This window comes from Erythrolamprus reginae, chromosome 2, assembly GCF_031021105.1.
Source record: "Erythrolamprus reginae isolate rEryReg1 chromosome 2, rEryReg1.hap1, whole genome shotgun sequence".
In the NCBI taxonomy this organism is placed as follows: Eukaryota; Metazoa; Chordata; class Lepidosauria; order Squamata; family Dipsadidae; genus Erythrolamprus; species Erythrolamprus reginae.
This window is the reverse complement of record NC_091951.1, coordinates 249,626,616-249,641,980: the sequence shown is the minus strand read 5'-3', so window position 1 is coordinate 249,641,980 and position 15,365 is coordinate 249,626,616. Positions and strand designations below refer to the sequence as shown.

At 43.3% G+C, this 15,365-nt stretch overlaps 1 protein-coding gene across 1 annotated transcript in view; it reads left to right on the top strand.

The window, feature by feature from the left end:
- SVEP1 (sushi, von Willebrand factor type A, EGF and pentraxin domain containing 1) overlaps positions 1 to 15,365 on the top strand; it is a 145,319-nt gene that overhangs the window by 60,319 nt on the left and 69,635 nt on the right. The window contains exons 12-17 of the mRNA XM_070742445.1: positions 589 to 783; positions 2,048 to 2,169; positions 9,751 to 9,859; positions 10,789 to 10,980; positions 11,208 to 11,441; positions 12,282 to 12,443. Of these exons, the coding sequence (XP_070598546.1) occupies positions 589 to 783; positions 2,048 to 2,169; positions 9,751 to 9,859; positions 10,789 to 10,980; positions 11,208 to 11,441; positions 12,282 to 12,443 (1,014 nt within the window). The remainder of the gene's footprint in view (positions 1 to 588; positions 784 to 2,047; positions 2,170 to 9,750; positions 9,860 to 10,788; positions 10,981 to 11,207; positions 11,442 to 12,281; positions 12,444 to 15,365) is intronic.

Genomic DNA, 15,365 nt, shown 5'->3' with positions numbered 1-15,365 from the left:
ATGTCAAGCTAACTGGCCTGTAGTTACCAGTTTCTTCTCTACTGCCCTTCTTGTGGATAGGCACAACACTGGCCATTCTCCAATCCTCAGGAACATCTCCTGTTAACAGGGATTGGTTAAACAAATCAGTCAGGGGGGTAGCAATGACAGATCTGAGTTCTTTAAGAACTCTGGGGTGGATGCCATCTGGACCCATTGCCTTATTTATCTTTAATCGTTCAAGTTCTTCTAAGACATATCTTTTCTTCCATCCTTTTCTTTATATATAATACTACATGTCTATTCTCTTCAATATGTATTGTGTATTGGACAAAATAAATAAATAAAAATAAATAAATAAAGTGTATTCTGTACATACAATGCAACAAATTTTTGGTTTCTTAACCAAATTTTGTTTTTTGTTGTTTAAAAACTCAGTTGTAATATCACCATATGTACAAATTGAGCAATAATTTTATTGTGGATTTTTTTAATGAGGTGACATATAAATTAGACAGACCGTAAAATATATTCTACCCTAATAGGCCATAGGTTATGTAGCAGGAGCAGGAATCATGCAAACCTTAATCTAAACATCTTATTTTTCAGGTTCTCCTTGTGAAATTCTCTTTACTCCTCTGAATGGTGATTTTAAATGCATTGAAAATGACTCAGGAGTTAATTGCACATTATTTTGCATGGAGGGATATGATTTGACAACAGGTTCCAATGAAAATTACTACTGTGCCTATGCAGATGGTATCTGGCATCCTCCTTACTCTAATCAGTGGCCTGATTGTTCTTGTAAGGTTTATATATTATTCTTTCTTAAAGACGTAATATTTATATAGAGTACTATTCTATACATAAAACATTCAAATGTTTTTCAATTGACTGATACGTTTTGTCCTCCTAGTAGTTAAATAATGAGAACTCAAAAAAATATAATCCAACTAATAAAGAGTTGGATCATTACACACACATACATAAAAATAGATGGTTTCTATCCACATTGTTACCTTATTTGGTTATTATTACAATTATTAGGCATCCATCCATTAGCCATTTGTGATTCACATCTGCCTGTAACATGTCTCTGTGTTTGAATGTTTAAGTGATCTCAGAAATCATTATTTTCCTGGAAGGTAGGGAGATGCCAACTACTCTAAACTTTATTTGGGGATCTAAGTTTCTTTTCTTTCTTGAGTCTTTGTTAGGTGTTGTGTTACAGCTTTAAGAAAAATAGTGAACATTACAATTCTTTCCCAAAAGTGAATTATACCAATTGAGGACATGTGTTTTAGTGACACTTAGTTCTAAATTAACTTGTTTTATGTTGCTAGTTCCTGAGATGGAATTATTTCTATTTGAATAACTGTCTTGGGGCTGTTATTAAATGAAGATTGATGGGATTCTCCCATCCCTAGAACTGTCCTATCTCCTCCTTACCAACATCTCCAGGAACAGGCCCAGGGTAAATCTGAATCTTCAGCTATAAAGCAGATATTGAAATGTCCACAAATCAGATATAGAAATAAATATTTTGCCATTTAGCTTATTTATCTGAGAAAAAAATCATACTGATTTGAATACATTTTAAAAGCAACACATATTTTGCCACTTGAGCACAGTTAGGATTTCACCGTAGCATAGGTAAGATATCGGTAGTCCTCATTTAGCAACCAAAATTGAGACCAGTGACTTAGTTGTTAAGCAAATTAGTCACTAAGTGAAACTGCAACTATGTTTATCATCTTACTTTGTTTGCTTTACAAATCCACAAAGATTATAATTACAAGGATTGGTCTTAAAGTTACTTTTTCATCATCATTATAATTGAATGGTCACTAAATGAAGCAGTTAGTAAACAAGACTACTTATATTGTATCATATCTATTATCTGGGGCCTACATTGTGGTTGGGATCATCCTAGCTTGTTCATTTTTTCTTTATGCAAAAGAAACTAAAAATAGCTTTCACTTTAACATAATGTTTAAGTTAACATAATTTAGTATTCTGCTTATACATTTTGGTAGCAATGTACTAACAATAATATACTGTTTTTCAGTGAATCGTTTGGCAAATCACGGTTTTAAATCCTTTGAAATGTTGTATAAAGCAACACGATGTGATGACAATAACCTGCTTAACAATTTTGTGGAAGTTTTTCAAAGTGCACTTGGTAAAATGGTGAGTTAATGGTAAATCCTTATAAGATCCTAATGTGACAAAAACATAAAAGTGTGAATAGTATAGAGACTGTGGCATGCCTAGTATATTTGATAAGTGGAAAGGATATTTTTAGCAACCTTTGCCCTTCGTTGCTGAAAACCAGATTGGTGCAGTGACAAGAGACGCTTGAGTTTTAGTCCTCCTTAGCCACCATGTTAGTTGAGTGATCTTGGGCCAATCATTTCTGTCAGTTCATAAGAAGAAAGAACTGGCAAGCCACTTCTGAAAAAAATGCTTCCAAGAAAACTTATCCAAGCTGTTTTCAAGATTTAAAATTAATTGAAAGCATATTTCTTCTTCTATCTCTGCTATACCTCTGCCAAAAGCCAAACAGCTGATTGCGCAACCCAATTTCATACCCACTACTAGCCTCCTTGGGTATTCAGCAGCACGACTTTGATTGGCCATGTCTGGGCTGGACTCCCCCTTCCAACCTGATCCTTGGTAGACCACTCATTAAAAAAACTAATACCCAATATCTCTGATTACAGAGTTAAATAATCTGTTACTAATTTAAATAGAGAACTACTGAAAGTAATAATTTGTGTTACTTAAATTATATACTGTACTATTTTTTCCTACTCAAATGTTATTTTATTACCTTGCAGTTTGTAAAGGCTTTCGAAACAAGGATATCTATTTCAGAAGTGAGTTAGACTATCTAAATTAGACAAATGGCAGGAAGGTTGTGTTTTAATTAACATATAGAAGTTTAAATAGTGCTCAACTTAACAAGAATTCGTTTAATCACCTTGGAAGTTACAACAGCACTGAAAAAATGTGGCATGGACATTTTCATACTTAAGACCATTACAGCATCTCAATAATCACATTATCAAAATTCAGACTGTTTGGCAATTAACTCATATTTATGACAGTTACAGTCATGTTCTCCAATGCACTTGCAAGGAGAGTCCAACATGGGTAATTCTACAGTCTGATTGGTAGGGACTGAGTTTAATTTAAATATTAGCCAGGCACCGCCCCCTAGCCCTCCAGTCTAAAAAACTCAGTCGCAGTAATGGGACTTAGAGTTTTTCTCTCTGGTGTAAAACCATGGTTTAAGTATTTTAGAGTAGTAAATTGAGAAAGTTGAAATTTTTCCTTGTGTTAATGTTTCCTTTTTTCCTTTCCTTTCTCTTACAGGCACTTTAGGGGCAGCTCCAAGGTGAGCAGCATAGGGTTCCTACCCTCCGTGGGGCGAACCCTTTAAGCTGCGGCTTCTGTTTTCTCCTCCCCACTGTCAAGCCTCTGTGTGGGTTGAGATGAAGCCCCCGGGTTGCTTTACCTCCGCGGTAGCGCCCGTTGACAATGGACGCGGCTAGCGCTGTGGGGAGCCTGCTCCCTGTGGCGAGCCTGCGTGAGAGGATCCGGAGCTGCAAGCACCCCTCGGAACTTCCCTGGCTCGTTCGGAAGGCCCGTTTCCTCACGAAAAACCGAGGTTCACGCGTCGGCCATTTTGAACTCGGAATCGGGCGGGAAAGCGAGGTTGCTTCCCGCCCGTTCCTATGGTAACGTGCGGCGGCCATGTTTTTGGAGCCGGGGGCCGCAGGCACTCGTTCCTGGCGTCAGGAGGTTGCCATGGCAACCGGGCAGTTCCGCCTTAGGCAGACCTCAGTCGGCGTGACGTCACGCTAAGGAGGCTAGAATATTTCAATTCTGCCCGGCGACACGCAGCCGCAGTGAGGGCCAGAGTAAAACGACCGTTTGCAAGAGGCTTTTTTTGCTTCTGTGGTGCCTGGACGGAGCGGTTTGCGATTACTGGTATCTCGAATCGTGAGTGTTCAAAAATAGAGTTAATAATGGCAGAGACACCAGCCCATGCGGGGGAGGAGGCTGTAGGCTTAACTAAGCCTAGTACCCCCAAGGAGAAGAGCCAGAAAAATAAGGCTTCCCAGGGCGCCTCGCTGAGAGAGGCAGAGAGGCGTATCAAGGCCCTTGAAAAACAACTGGAGGCGACTCAGAAACAGGCCTCCCTCGCCAGCTTATCCTTTGGGCCCAGCCCTTTGCCAGCCTCCCCCGTGATTACACCAGGGGTAGCAGGCTCGGCTTCTGAGAGAGACTGGTCCCCGGAGCGCCCTTCACAAATGGTCCCTGGGCCTACTCTTGAGGCCTGCCACTACACAAGACAGCCTTCAGTGTGGCCTGGCATTTATCCACCCCCTCAGGCCTCTACTCACTCAGCCTCTGGCCCAGCGCAGTCAGCCACATTTACACCTACAGCGGCGGGTCTGCGCAGCGCTCAAGATAGCTGGCAAAGCATGCCTCCTGCTCTTCAGGATCTAATTACTAGTGCGTTTTCCCAGTGTGTTACGACAGGGGCGCACCAACAACGACAACCAGCGGGGCCACCACCGTTGAGGTTCAGAGATCCATGGACAGCTCCAGCCACACATTCGCTGGCAGATTCCATGGAGGAGGAGGGTTCCCCCGGAGAGGCCTTCAGTGACCAAGATGATGAGCTATCGGGCGATGAGCAACCGCCAGAGCAGCCCCCGGTCACTGGTTTGTTCAAGCCTTCCCTGTACAAGATTTTGCTTAACAAAGCAAAATGGACTATTGATCAGGCAGGGGAGGGGCCCCAATCGGAGACCACAGCTGCAGCTCCTACCACTGGACGCCTCTTTGTCTTACCGAAGCAAGAGACTGTAAGCATATCGTCTTCCCAGGTATTCCTAGAGACCATTCAACGGCCTTGGGAGAACCCGGCGGCTGCTCAAGGTCCATCAGTCCTGGACCGTAAATTTTATTCCTTCGATCAGGCGATGGAGGACATGTTGGCCTTTCCACCCGTCGACAAGCCCATCACAAGCCTTGTTTCCAATGCGCTGGTACCTTCAGAGTCCCAGGAGGGCCTGAAGGCTGAGGACAAACGGGCTGAGAATGTCGTCAGGAAGACCCATCAGATGGCGGCATGGGCTATTCGGGCCGCTTCTGCAGCCTCGTTTTTTAATAGGGCCACGCTCTTGTGGATTAGAGACATCCAATCCAGGGTTAATCCGGAGGATGGTCGCCTCAGACAGGACCTCAACAAGCTGCTGGCGGCCACGGAGTTCTCGGCAGATGCCACAGCAAACGCGGCCAAGTTCGCTTCCAGGGCCATGGCTTCCTCAGTGGCCTCTCGCCGCCTTATCTGGCTCCGCCACTGGCAAGCGGACGTAAAGTCAAAGTGGTCCCTGGCATCTTCCCCCTTTACCGGTAAAAAGCTGTTTGGTGAAGCCCTCGACGAGGTGTTAATCGAGGACAAGGATAAAAAGAAGGTGATGCCCAAGTCGAATCGGGGTCAAAATAGGCGGTTTACGCCTTATCAACGGCGCCAGCCCTTTCGGCCTGAGCCCGCCTCCGCCTCTGCCCAGGCACCGAGGCCCTTTTACCAGGGCTCTTCCAACCAAGGGTTTTTAGGTCAGACCGGACCTTCAACGACCGTTACAGATCCTCGCAAGGACGCCGCCCTTTCAGGGGAGCCAATCGAGGCTTCCGAAAAAATAAGTGACTCTCAGGATTCTCTTCAGCTGGGAGGCAGGCTGGCGCTTTTCGCGCACCGTTGGCAGTCCACGTCAACAGACGCCTGGGCGACAGCGACGGTGGCTCACGGACTAACACTAGAATTCATTCGACCCCCACCTCAGCGATTTCTTCCCTGCCCTGTCCCTTCCGAGCCCCAGAAAAGGTCTCTCTTGTATCAGGAAGTATCGCATCTACTAGCCATCGGAGCCATAGAGGAGGTTCCCACAGACCAACGAGGCAAGGGATTTTATTCTGTCGTGTTCCTTGTCCCGAAGTCGTCCGGGGGAGTCCGTCTAATCTTGAATCTTCGGCAACTGAACCTATACATCAAGTACCGAAGGTTCAAGATGCATTCGCTCCGGTCGATTCTTGCTTCAGTACGGCTCAACGATGTGATGACTTCAATCGACCTCAAGGAGGCTTATCTCCACGTTCCTATTTGTCCTTCCCACCGGCAGTTTCTGCGTTTCAGTCTGGAAGACAATCATTTCCAATACCGGGCTATGCCCTTCGGACTGTCTTCAGCACCGCGAACATTCACGAAGTTGCTGGACGTCCTCACGGCCTGGCTGCGACAACGGTCGGTACGTCTGATGGCGTACCTCGACGATATTGTCATCCTGGCCAGGACAACCGAGCAAGCGGACAGCCATCTCCGTCTAACCATCAGGACGCTCCAGGCTCACGGTTTCTCAGTAAATTGGGAAAAGAGTCACCTGACCGCTACCACACGTCTAGCCCATCTGGGCACCACTATAGACTCCACCAAGGGGATGGTCTTTCTGTCCCAGGAGAGACAATCCTCCATCCGAAAGCTGCTTCGGGAGCTGGACAAACAACGAGATCCTCGCCTGTCCTTCCTGTCGAAGGTTTTGGGAACGTTGGTGTCCTGTATAGACATTTTACCATGGGCTCGTCACCACCTACGTCCGCTGCAGTGGTTTCTGCTCCCTTTTCAGCGGACAAAATGCAGTCATCTTCACCGGAAAGTACTCCTTCCCACAAGAGTGCGCAGGTCCCTCCAATGGTGGGTTACCCCGGCGTTAGGGAGGGGATCTTCCTTCCTACCGAAGGATCCTCTCATGGTGACAACGGACGCCAGCCTAACGGGGTGGGGGGCTCACACGTCCTCCCAGATGGCCCAGGGCCTTTGGGGGTCAGAGGATTTAAGGGACTGCAACATCAATCTGTTGGAGCTGCGGGCGGTCTTGCTAGCCCTCCGGAGATTCGCCCACCTGGTGAGGGGTCACGATGTTTTGATTATGACAGACAATGTTTCCACACGGTCTCACATAAACAGACAGGGCGGAACACGGTCCAGGAGATTGATGCAGGAGGCCGAGTCCCTGCTGTCATGGGCCGAGGACAATCTCACTTCTCTTTCTGCGGAACACATTTCAGGGGTGGACAATGTGTGGGCAGACTGGTTAAGCCGGGAGACTCTGGACCCTGGGGAATGGTGTCTCAACACCTCGCTGTTCCAGGAGATTGTGGGGAGGTTCGGGAGTCCAGTTATGGATCTTTTTGCCACATGTTCCAATACTCAGCTCCCCCGGTTTCTTTCTCGCTTCCCCTCCCCGGGAGCGGAAGGGGTGAATGCGCTACGCCAAAGGTGGCCTCCCGGTCTGCTCTACGCCTTTCCTCCGGTCATCATAATACCGAAGGTGATCCGGAAGATAATACAGGAAAGAGCGGAGGTGCTGCTGGTGGCTCCCTTTTGGCCTCGACGCAGTTGGTTTGCCGACCTCACAGAGCTGTCAGTCTCACCCCACTGGAGGATTCCCAGTCATCGGATTTCCCTCCACCAAGGGTCAATAGTTCATCCGGACCCCCAGTGGTGGCACCTAACCGTCTGGCACTTGAGCGGCTCCATCTGAGACATCAGCTCATGCCTGACCGGGTTATAGACACAATGCTAGCTGCCCGTAGACCCTCTACTAGGAGAATCTATCAAGCCACTTGGGCGGCCTTTTGTACCTTTTGCGCCCATCAACAGTTAGACCCACAGGGAGCGTCAGTTCTAGTAGTCTTAGCCTTCCTGCAATCGGGGCTAGACAAGGGCCTTACTCCTAACACTCTTAGGCGTCACGTGGCGGCATTATCCACAGTTCTCGGTAAGGATCACTACCGACCCCTGGCGAGACATCCTTGGGTCAGGGATTTCCTGAAAGGGGCCACCAACGTTAGTCCCCCCACTGTGCATCGATTCCCATCGTGGGTTCTAACCCTGGTTTTAGACGCCCTCACAGGTCCCCCCTTTGAGCCCGCTCGCCACATCTCCTTAAGGTTCTTGACAATCAAGACTGCCTTCTTAGTAGCCATTACGTCTGCTAGGAGGGTGTCGGAGATTGCGGCGTTATCAACTAGACCGGATCTTTGCCAATTTTATCCTAACAAAGTTGTACTACACTTGGACCCGACCTTCATGCCCAAGGTTAATTCTGCCTTCCATAGGTCGCAGAACATTGTAGTCCCTGATTTTTGTGCCCGTGGAACTCATCCCTTGGAGTTGAGGTGGCACAAACTAGACGTAAGAAGGGCCTTAAAAATATATGTCCGCCGAACCCAGGAATTTAGGGTTTCCGAGGCCCTGTTTGTGTCCTTTTCCAACAGGAATCTGGGACGTAAGGTATCCTCTCAAACTATCAGCAGGTGGCTGAGGACCTGTATATCGGAGGCGTACACAGCCAAGAACACGCCTATTCCTCAAGGGATTACGGCCCATTCTACACGTAGTGCTGCCACTTCTTCGGCCTGGCGGACACAAGCCCCGTTAGAGGACATCTGCCGGGCGGCAACGTGGGCGACTCCATCTACGTTCATTAAGCACTACAAGATCGACTCCTTTGCCTCTTCGGAGGCGGCCTTTGGGAGGAGGGTTTTGCAAGGGGTGTGTTCCTTTTCGACGCCCCTGGTCCAGCCTTCTCCCTCCCTTGGATGAGTAACTTGGATATATCCCATGTTGGACTCTCCTTGCAAGTGCATTGGAGAAGGACCGTTGAACTTACCTGAACGGTCTTCTCGATGCACTGCAGGGAGAGTCCAAACCCTCCCGCTTTGGGACCAGGGTCTTGGTTACTTATGTTTCTTGTTGACAGTAATTTGAAGTTATTGTTCAATAAAATATGTTTGTTTACATTACTGCTCCTTCGTTCATATTAGACTGGAGGGCTAGGGGGCGGTGCCTGGCTAATATTTAAATTAAACTCAGTCCCTACCAATCAGACTGTAGAATTACCCATGTTGGACTCTCCCTGCAGTGCATCGAGAAGACCGTTCAGGTAAGTTCAACGGTCCTTTCGGGATTATGTGATTTTCTTTTCCACCTTCTGGCAAACAAAGTCAGTGAAGTTCAGAACAAAGTTCATATAACAAATGTGTTACTAACAGAATTGAATTGAATTTTATTGGCCAAGTGTGATTGGACACACAAGGAATTTGTCTTGGTGCACATGCTCTCAGTGTACATAAAAGAAAATATAAGGTCGTCAAGAATCATAAGGTACAACACTTAATGATAGTCCAGATACAAATAATTATTAAACAAACAAATCATAGAATCAAATCATTGTAAGGATATAAGCAGCAAATTTGCAATCATACTGTCATTTGTGGGAGGAGATGGCTGATGGGAACGATGAGAAGATGAATAGTAGTGCAGACTTACTAAATAGTTTGACAGTGTTGAGTTGGAAACTTAACAACTGCAGTGATTCCCTTAACCACTCTGGCAAGTAAGGTCATAAAATGAGTTGCAAAATTCACTTAACAATTATCTCGCTGAGCAACATAAATGTTAGGCTCAATTATGGTTGTAAATCGAGGATTACCTGTACAGATTTGAGAGGTTCCTACTCTTTTACCCTTCCAGAAGGCCATGAAGACCTGGTTTCTCCTCCAGTGTTGGGCAAGGTTGGGTTTGAGTCAGGAGGTTAATAGCCTGGTTAATCTGGCACTGGGGGAACAACTATGGTTTTTATTCTGTTTTTACTGGTTGTTGTGAGGTGCTAAAGATCACTATATGGTTTATAGGTTCCATCATTTTGCAATGACGTTGATGACATCGACTGCAGGTTTGAGGATCGGCCACAGAAACATTGCTTGGAATATAATTACGACTATGAAAATGGCTTTGCAATTGGTAAGTGAAATGACTTTCCCTTTACCGTCTATAAACTCCAAAGAAAGAAATATTCAGCTTGTCTCCTATACTAATTCTGACTAGAGGTAGTCCTCGACTTATGACCACAGTTGAGGCCGACATTTATGTTGTTAAGTGAGATGTTTGTTAGGGGAGTTTTGTCCCATTTTATGACCTTTCTTGGCACAGTTGTTAGTTGAATCACTGCAGTTGATGAGATAGTAACCCAGTTGTTAAGTGAATCTGGCTCCCCTATGACCTTGGGACAGAGCAGGGGTGGGCTACTGCCCGGACGGGGGGGGGGGGACGCAGTGGGGTAGAAAAAATGGAGCTCCACCCAATTTGCATTAAAAGATGTTGAAAGAAAATGCAGGACGTCCTGCATAAGCCATGCCCACAGTGTGGTAGTAAAAAATTTGGTAGCCCTTCACTGGGACAGAGCAACAGTCATAATTATGAGCCAAGTTGCCAAGCAGCTCAAATTTGATCACATGATCATGGAGACGCTACAAAGGTCATAACTGTGAAAAACAGTCACGAGTCACTTTTTTTCATTGATGTGACTTTCAGCAGTCAGGAAGAAGAAAAATAGAAAAATGACCAGGAAAAATAGAATAAACAATTAACACTTCCTTCCATCATTTACTTCTCCATTCCCTTCTCACTGTGCTTTGTTTCCTAGAAATAGCAGTGACAGGTCTGTATTTCATTCATTTATACTTTACCTCACTGCTTAACCTTTGGGGTAGGAGTTGACCTTTCATGTTTGCATCTTGTCCCGCAAATTGTTAAGTCAGTAGCTGTTGCTTATCCCTTTCTCTTCTCCTAACAAATGCAACTGTGCTTGAACAGCTTGTTACCATTCATAAACATTACTTGTTTCTCATGGGATATTTCTCATTCTCTCTCTCTCCCTCTCTTACCAAAAGGTCCTGGTGGCTGGGGTGCCATAAATCGGTTGTATTACTCTTACGATGATTTTGTTGAAGTAGATTCTGAAGAGCAACGACCTAAATTACCATCTGATTCTATGGATGTGGCAAACTCCCGGGTCAAAAGACACAAAAAAATAAATATGCCCATGTCAGACCACAAAATAAAGTTAATTTTTAATATCACTGGTATGGAAACATTTGTCTTTTTATTATTTAGGAATATGGAGTACACCATTTTAAAATGGAGCATATTTTGAGTGTTTTGTAAATAGAACATCAATAGGAATAATGTTGAACACTTCAAAGGTTGAAGATTTTTTTTTTATTCTTCTGCATGCTTCTAAAGAGCATTATGCTAATTAACTTTGTGATGCCTCTGTCTTTTGCATAAGATGATTGTTTTTTAATCATAGCTACTGTACCACTGCCTGTCAAACGCAATGATTCTCTGGAAGCAGATAACCAGCAGCGCCTTCTAAAAACACTAGAGAGGATCACAAATAGATTGAAAAGAACCCTCAACAAGCATCCCATGTATTCTTTTCAGTTGTCTTCTGAGTTGCTTATAGCTGACATCAATTCTCTAGAAGTTGAAAAGGCTTTTCTCTTCTGCAAACCGGGCTCTGTTCTACGGGGGCGAATGTGCGGTAGGTAATTTTAATCTCAGTTAATTTAATTTATTATTTTTGGAAGGCTGTCAGTTTGGAGTTATTGCGTACGTCAACTTTCATGGAAGAATCAAAAGAATAATATAATGAAAACCTTACATTCGCTGTTAATTTATCTTATTTATTTGCACTTTGAAAAATTTTGGCTCTTCAATTAATTTCCTACTTCTTGGAGAAGGCTTCCTTCAGTAGGATAGGGGAGGGGTGGGTACATAGCAATAGCATAGCACTTAGATTTAATATACTGCTTCACAATGCTTTACAGCCCTCTAAGCAGTTTACAAAGTCAGCATATTTCCCCCAACAATTTGGGTCCTCATTTTACTGACCTCGGAAGGATGGAAGGCTGAGTCAACCTTGAGCCTGGTGGGATTTGAACTGCCAAATTGCAGGCAGCTGGCCATCAGCAGAAGTAGCCTGCAATACTTCACTCTAAACACTGCGCCACCATGGCTCTTCTGTTTTTCTATGATATTAATAAATTCTTGTACTGTATTACATAAATCCTCCAGAATAGCTTTGATGGAGCCTAGAGACATGAAGCAAGAATTGCTTCTTTCTCCTTCACTCATAGAAGTATTTCATCAGTAGCACACAACTGTTTGGATTTCAGCAGTTATGACTATTTTAACACATTTTCCGATCTTATTTTAACACATTTTCCGATCATTTTAGTTATCTGTTCAATCAATCAAGTAACTCATATAGTTTTTGCCCATGTAGGACTGTGTGTGTTTGAGAATTAGATCAGAATATATGTTAAACAATCATTGTTCTATACCCAACATTTTATTCATATTTTATCTAATTAAATTCCAGTTAACTGTCCTTTGGGTACTTACTATTCTCTGGAACATCATGCATGTGAAAGTTGCTGGATTGGATCATATCAAGATGAGGAAGGGCAGCTAGAATGTAAAAATTGTCCATCTAACACCTATACTGAATATCTCCATTCCAGAAGCGTGTCAGAATGCAAAGGTAGGAAATTTGCAGTCCTATATTTTATAATATGTATAATAATATTTCACAATGTAATATTTCACAAATGCAGGTGAAGTCTGAAAGCACAGAAGAAAACCCTCTGGTCCTGGGACTGACCTAAATTGGATCCTGTATATAGTATTTATTTATTTAGCTATTGATGGAACCTGTATTTAACAAATGTTAATGCTTCTTTATCTTTATTCTAGCTGTTTGTAAACAAAACTTAAATTTACATTAAAGAATGGTCTGTTTTTACAAAAGTGATTATTTATTTATATAAAGTTCCACAACATTTTGGAAAGATGTGTGTGTATTGTTGTGAGCTGCTCCGAGTCTTCGGAGAGGGGCGGCATACAAATCTAATTAATAATAATAATAATAATAATAATAATAATAATAATAATAATAATAAAGCATGTGTGTGTAAACTGACTGGTGCATCCAAAAACAAGTAAACAAGTAAACACTCTCAGGAGCTTTGAATCCCCACAAGTAAAGCTTTATTGGATATACAGTGATACCTCGTCTTACAAACGCCTCGTCATACAAACTTTTCGAGATACAAACCCAGGGTTTAAGATTTTTTTGCCTCTTCTTACAAACTATTTTCACCTTACAAACCCACCGCCGCAACTGGGATTCCCTGCCTCCGGACCTCCGTTGCCAGAGAAGCACCTGTTTTTGCGCTGCTGGGATTCCCCTGAGGCTCCCGTCCATGGGAAACCCCACCTCCGGACTTCCGTGTTTTTGCGATGCTGCAGGAGTCCGGAGGTGGGGTTTCCCAACGAGGGGAGCCTCAGTGAAATCGCAGCATCGCAAAAACACAGAGGTCCGGAGGTGGGGTTTATCATGGAGGGGAGCCTCAGGGCAATCCCAGCAGCGCAAAATGGGTGCTTCGGCTGGCAAAAGGGGTGAATTTTGGGCTTGCATGCATTAATCACTTTTCCATTGATTCCTATGGGAAACATTGTTTCGTCTTACAAACTTTTCACCTTAAGAACCTCGTCCCGGAACCAATTAAGTTTGTAAGACAAGGTATCACTGTACTGTTTTGGTACTGAAGAATCAAAACCAGCTCTAATTTTCCGGTGCGAATGTTTGCCTAGTTAAACAGTAGCTTTCCTTTCTCCCCACCTCTGGGTGACACATTGTCCAATTATGAGACATCCTTTTGTTATAGGAACAGTCCACCTCCTTCTCAAGCACCTGCAGTCCTGACCTTGATAGCTTTTAGGCTCTCATGAGATCCGTGCACATCTCCTCAGCATTCTATTCTACCCTTCTCTCTTCCCAGTTCTTTGGCAAGTTGAATAGTGATAAGGCTTCAAAGAAGCAAAGCAGTTCAATCTTGACTCTGGGTGTGGGTGTGAAGAGAGTGAGTGTGTGAAGTCTGATCACTGCATCTCATCTGTTGTTGTTTTTTAAAAGTAGCCAACAAGATAATCTCTTTATCAAGAAGTTAAACAGGTAGACCTCAACTTACCATTATTTGTTTAGCAACCATTTGAAATTACAATGCACTGAAAAAAGGGACTTATAACCAGTCCTTGCACTTATGACCATCTCAGCATCCTCATGTTCACAATCAAAACTTGGGTATTTGATGACTGGCATGTATTTACAACAGTTTTAGCATTCTGGGGTCATGTTTCTGACAAGCAAAGTCAAGGGGGGAAGCCAAATGTTGTAAAATTGGGCACAACTGATTTAACAATTGCCTTGCTTAGCAAAAGAAATTCTGCTCTCAATAACAGTCATAAGTTGAGGTCTACCTGTAGGCTACAGAAAGTAAAATGCCCTTGTAATAATTATTTAATTTCTCTGAATACAAAGTTGAAGCCGTATATGAGATATTATCAAGGAAAGGAAAAGATCATTAGGACTAAACAGATTAATAATTTCTGGAAAAGAAAGCTGTAGTGGAAATGAAAGCAATTATTTTATTCCAGTTCTGTAATAAATTGCATTAAAATCAGTGTTCCTGCATAAATACCGTATTTTTCAGAGTATAAGATGCACTTTCTCTCCCCCACCCGGTAAAAGAGGCTGAAAATTCGGTTGTATTATATTCTGAATGTAGCTTTTTTGAAACTTTTTTTTTCACCACTAATGAGTTGCTAACAATCTTCACGGCTCTTCCCAGCTTGCAGGCTTTTTTTCATTGCTACTCACTGAATAATGTTTTTTCCAGCCCTAAGTCTTTGCAGGCTTTTTTCATTGCTGCTCCCTCTGAATAAGGTTTTTTAAAGCCCTAAGCAGGGGATAAAATAATGTGCTGAAGCTGACCAGACTGAGGACACTAGCCAGATGAATACCTGGTAAGCAGATTATTTCCCCCTATTTTCCTCCCCAAAAACTAAGGTGTGTCTTATACTCTGAAAAATACGGTATATTTGTTTAAATAACTTTTTACAGCAATGGTTTCAAAAATAGTTATGGACAATAAAAATAGCAGTTGAAACACAACAGCTTCAAAAATGAATGAAATTATTGAATCAGGAAATGACAGACTAAAACAATTACAATAAAATCCTAATAATTTGCATGTTTTTCACAGTTTTTATAATTTATACTTTTTCTCCTTTTTTTGTCTCATTAATTATGTGGTCCTTTCAGTGGAGCTAATATATCAGTTTTATTAAAACGGAGTGCCAATCATCCAAAAAAGCTTCTTTATTCTCTGTTCTTGGCTTTTTTATGGTAGAGTAGTTTATGGTTTCAATGGAACATTCTAAACAAAACACCAAGCTTCTGCAATAAACATATCCATATTTATGGCAGATCCTCTTTACAAATTGTATTTTGCAAGCTTGCTCTAGCCTTATTTTGCTTGCTTGCCAGGCATAGCTTGCTCTAGGATTCTAAATCACCAGTTACACCTCACTGCAGATGCTATTGTTCTGCATTGGATTTCTG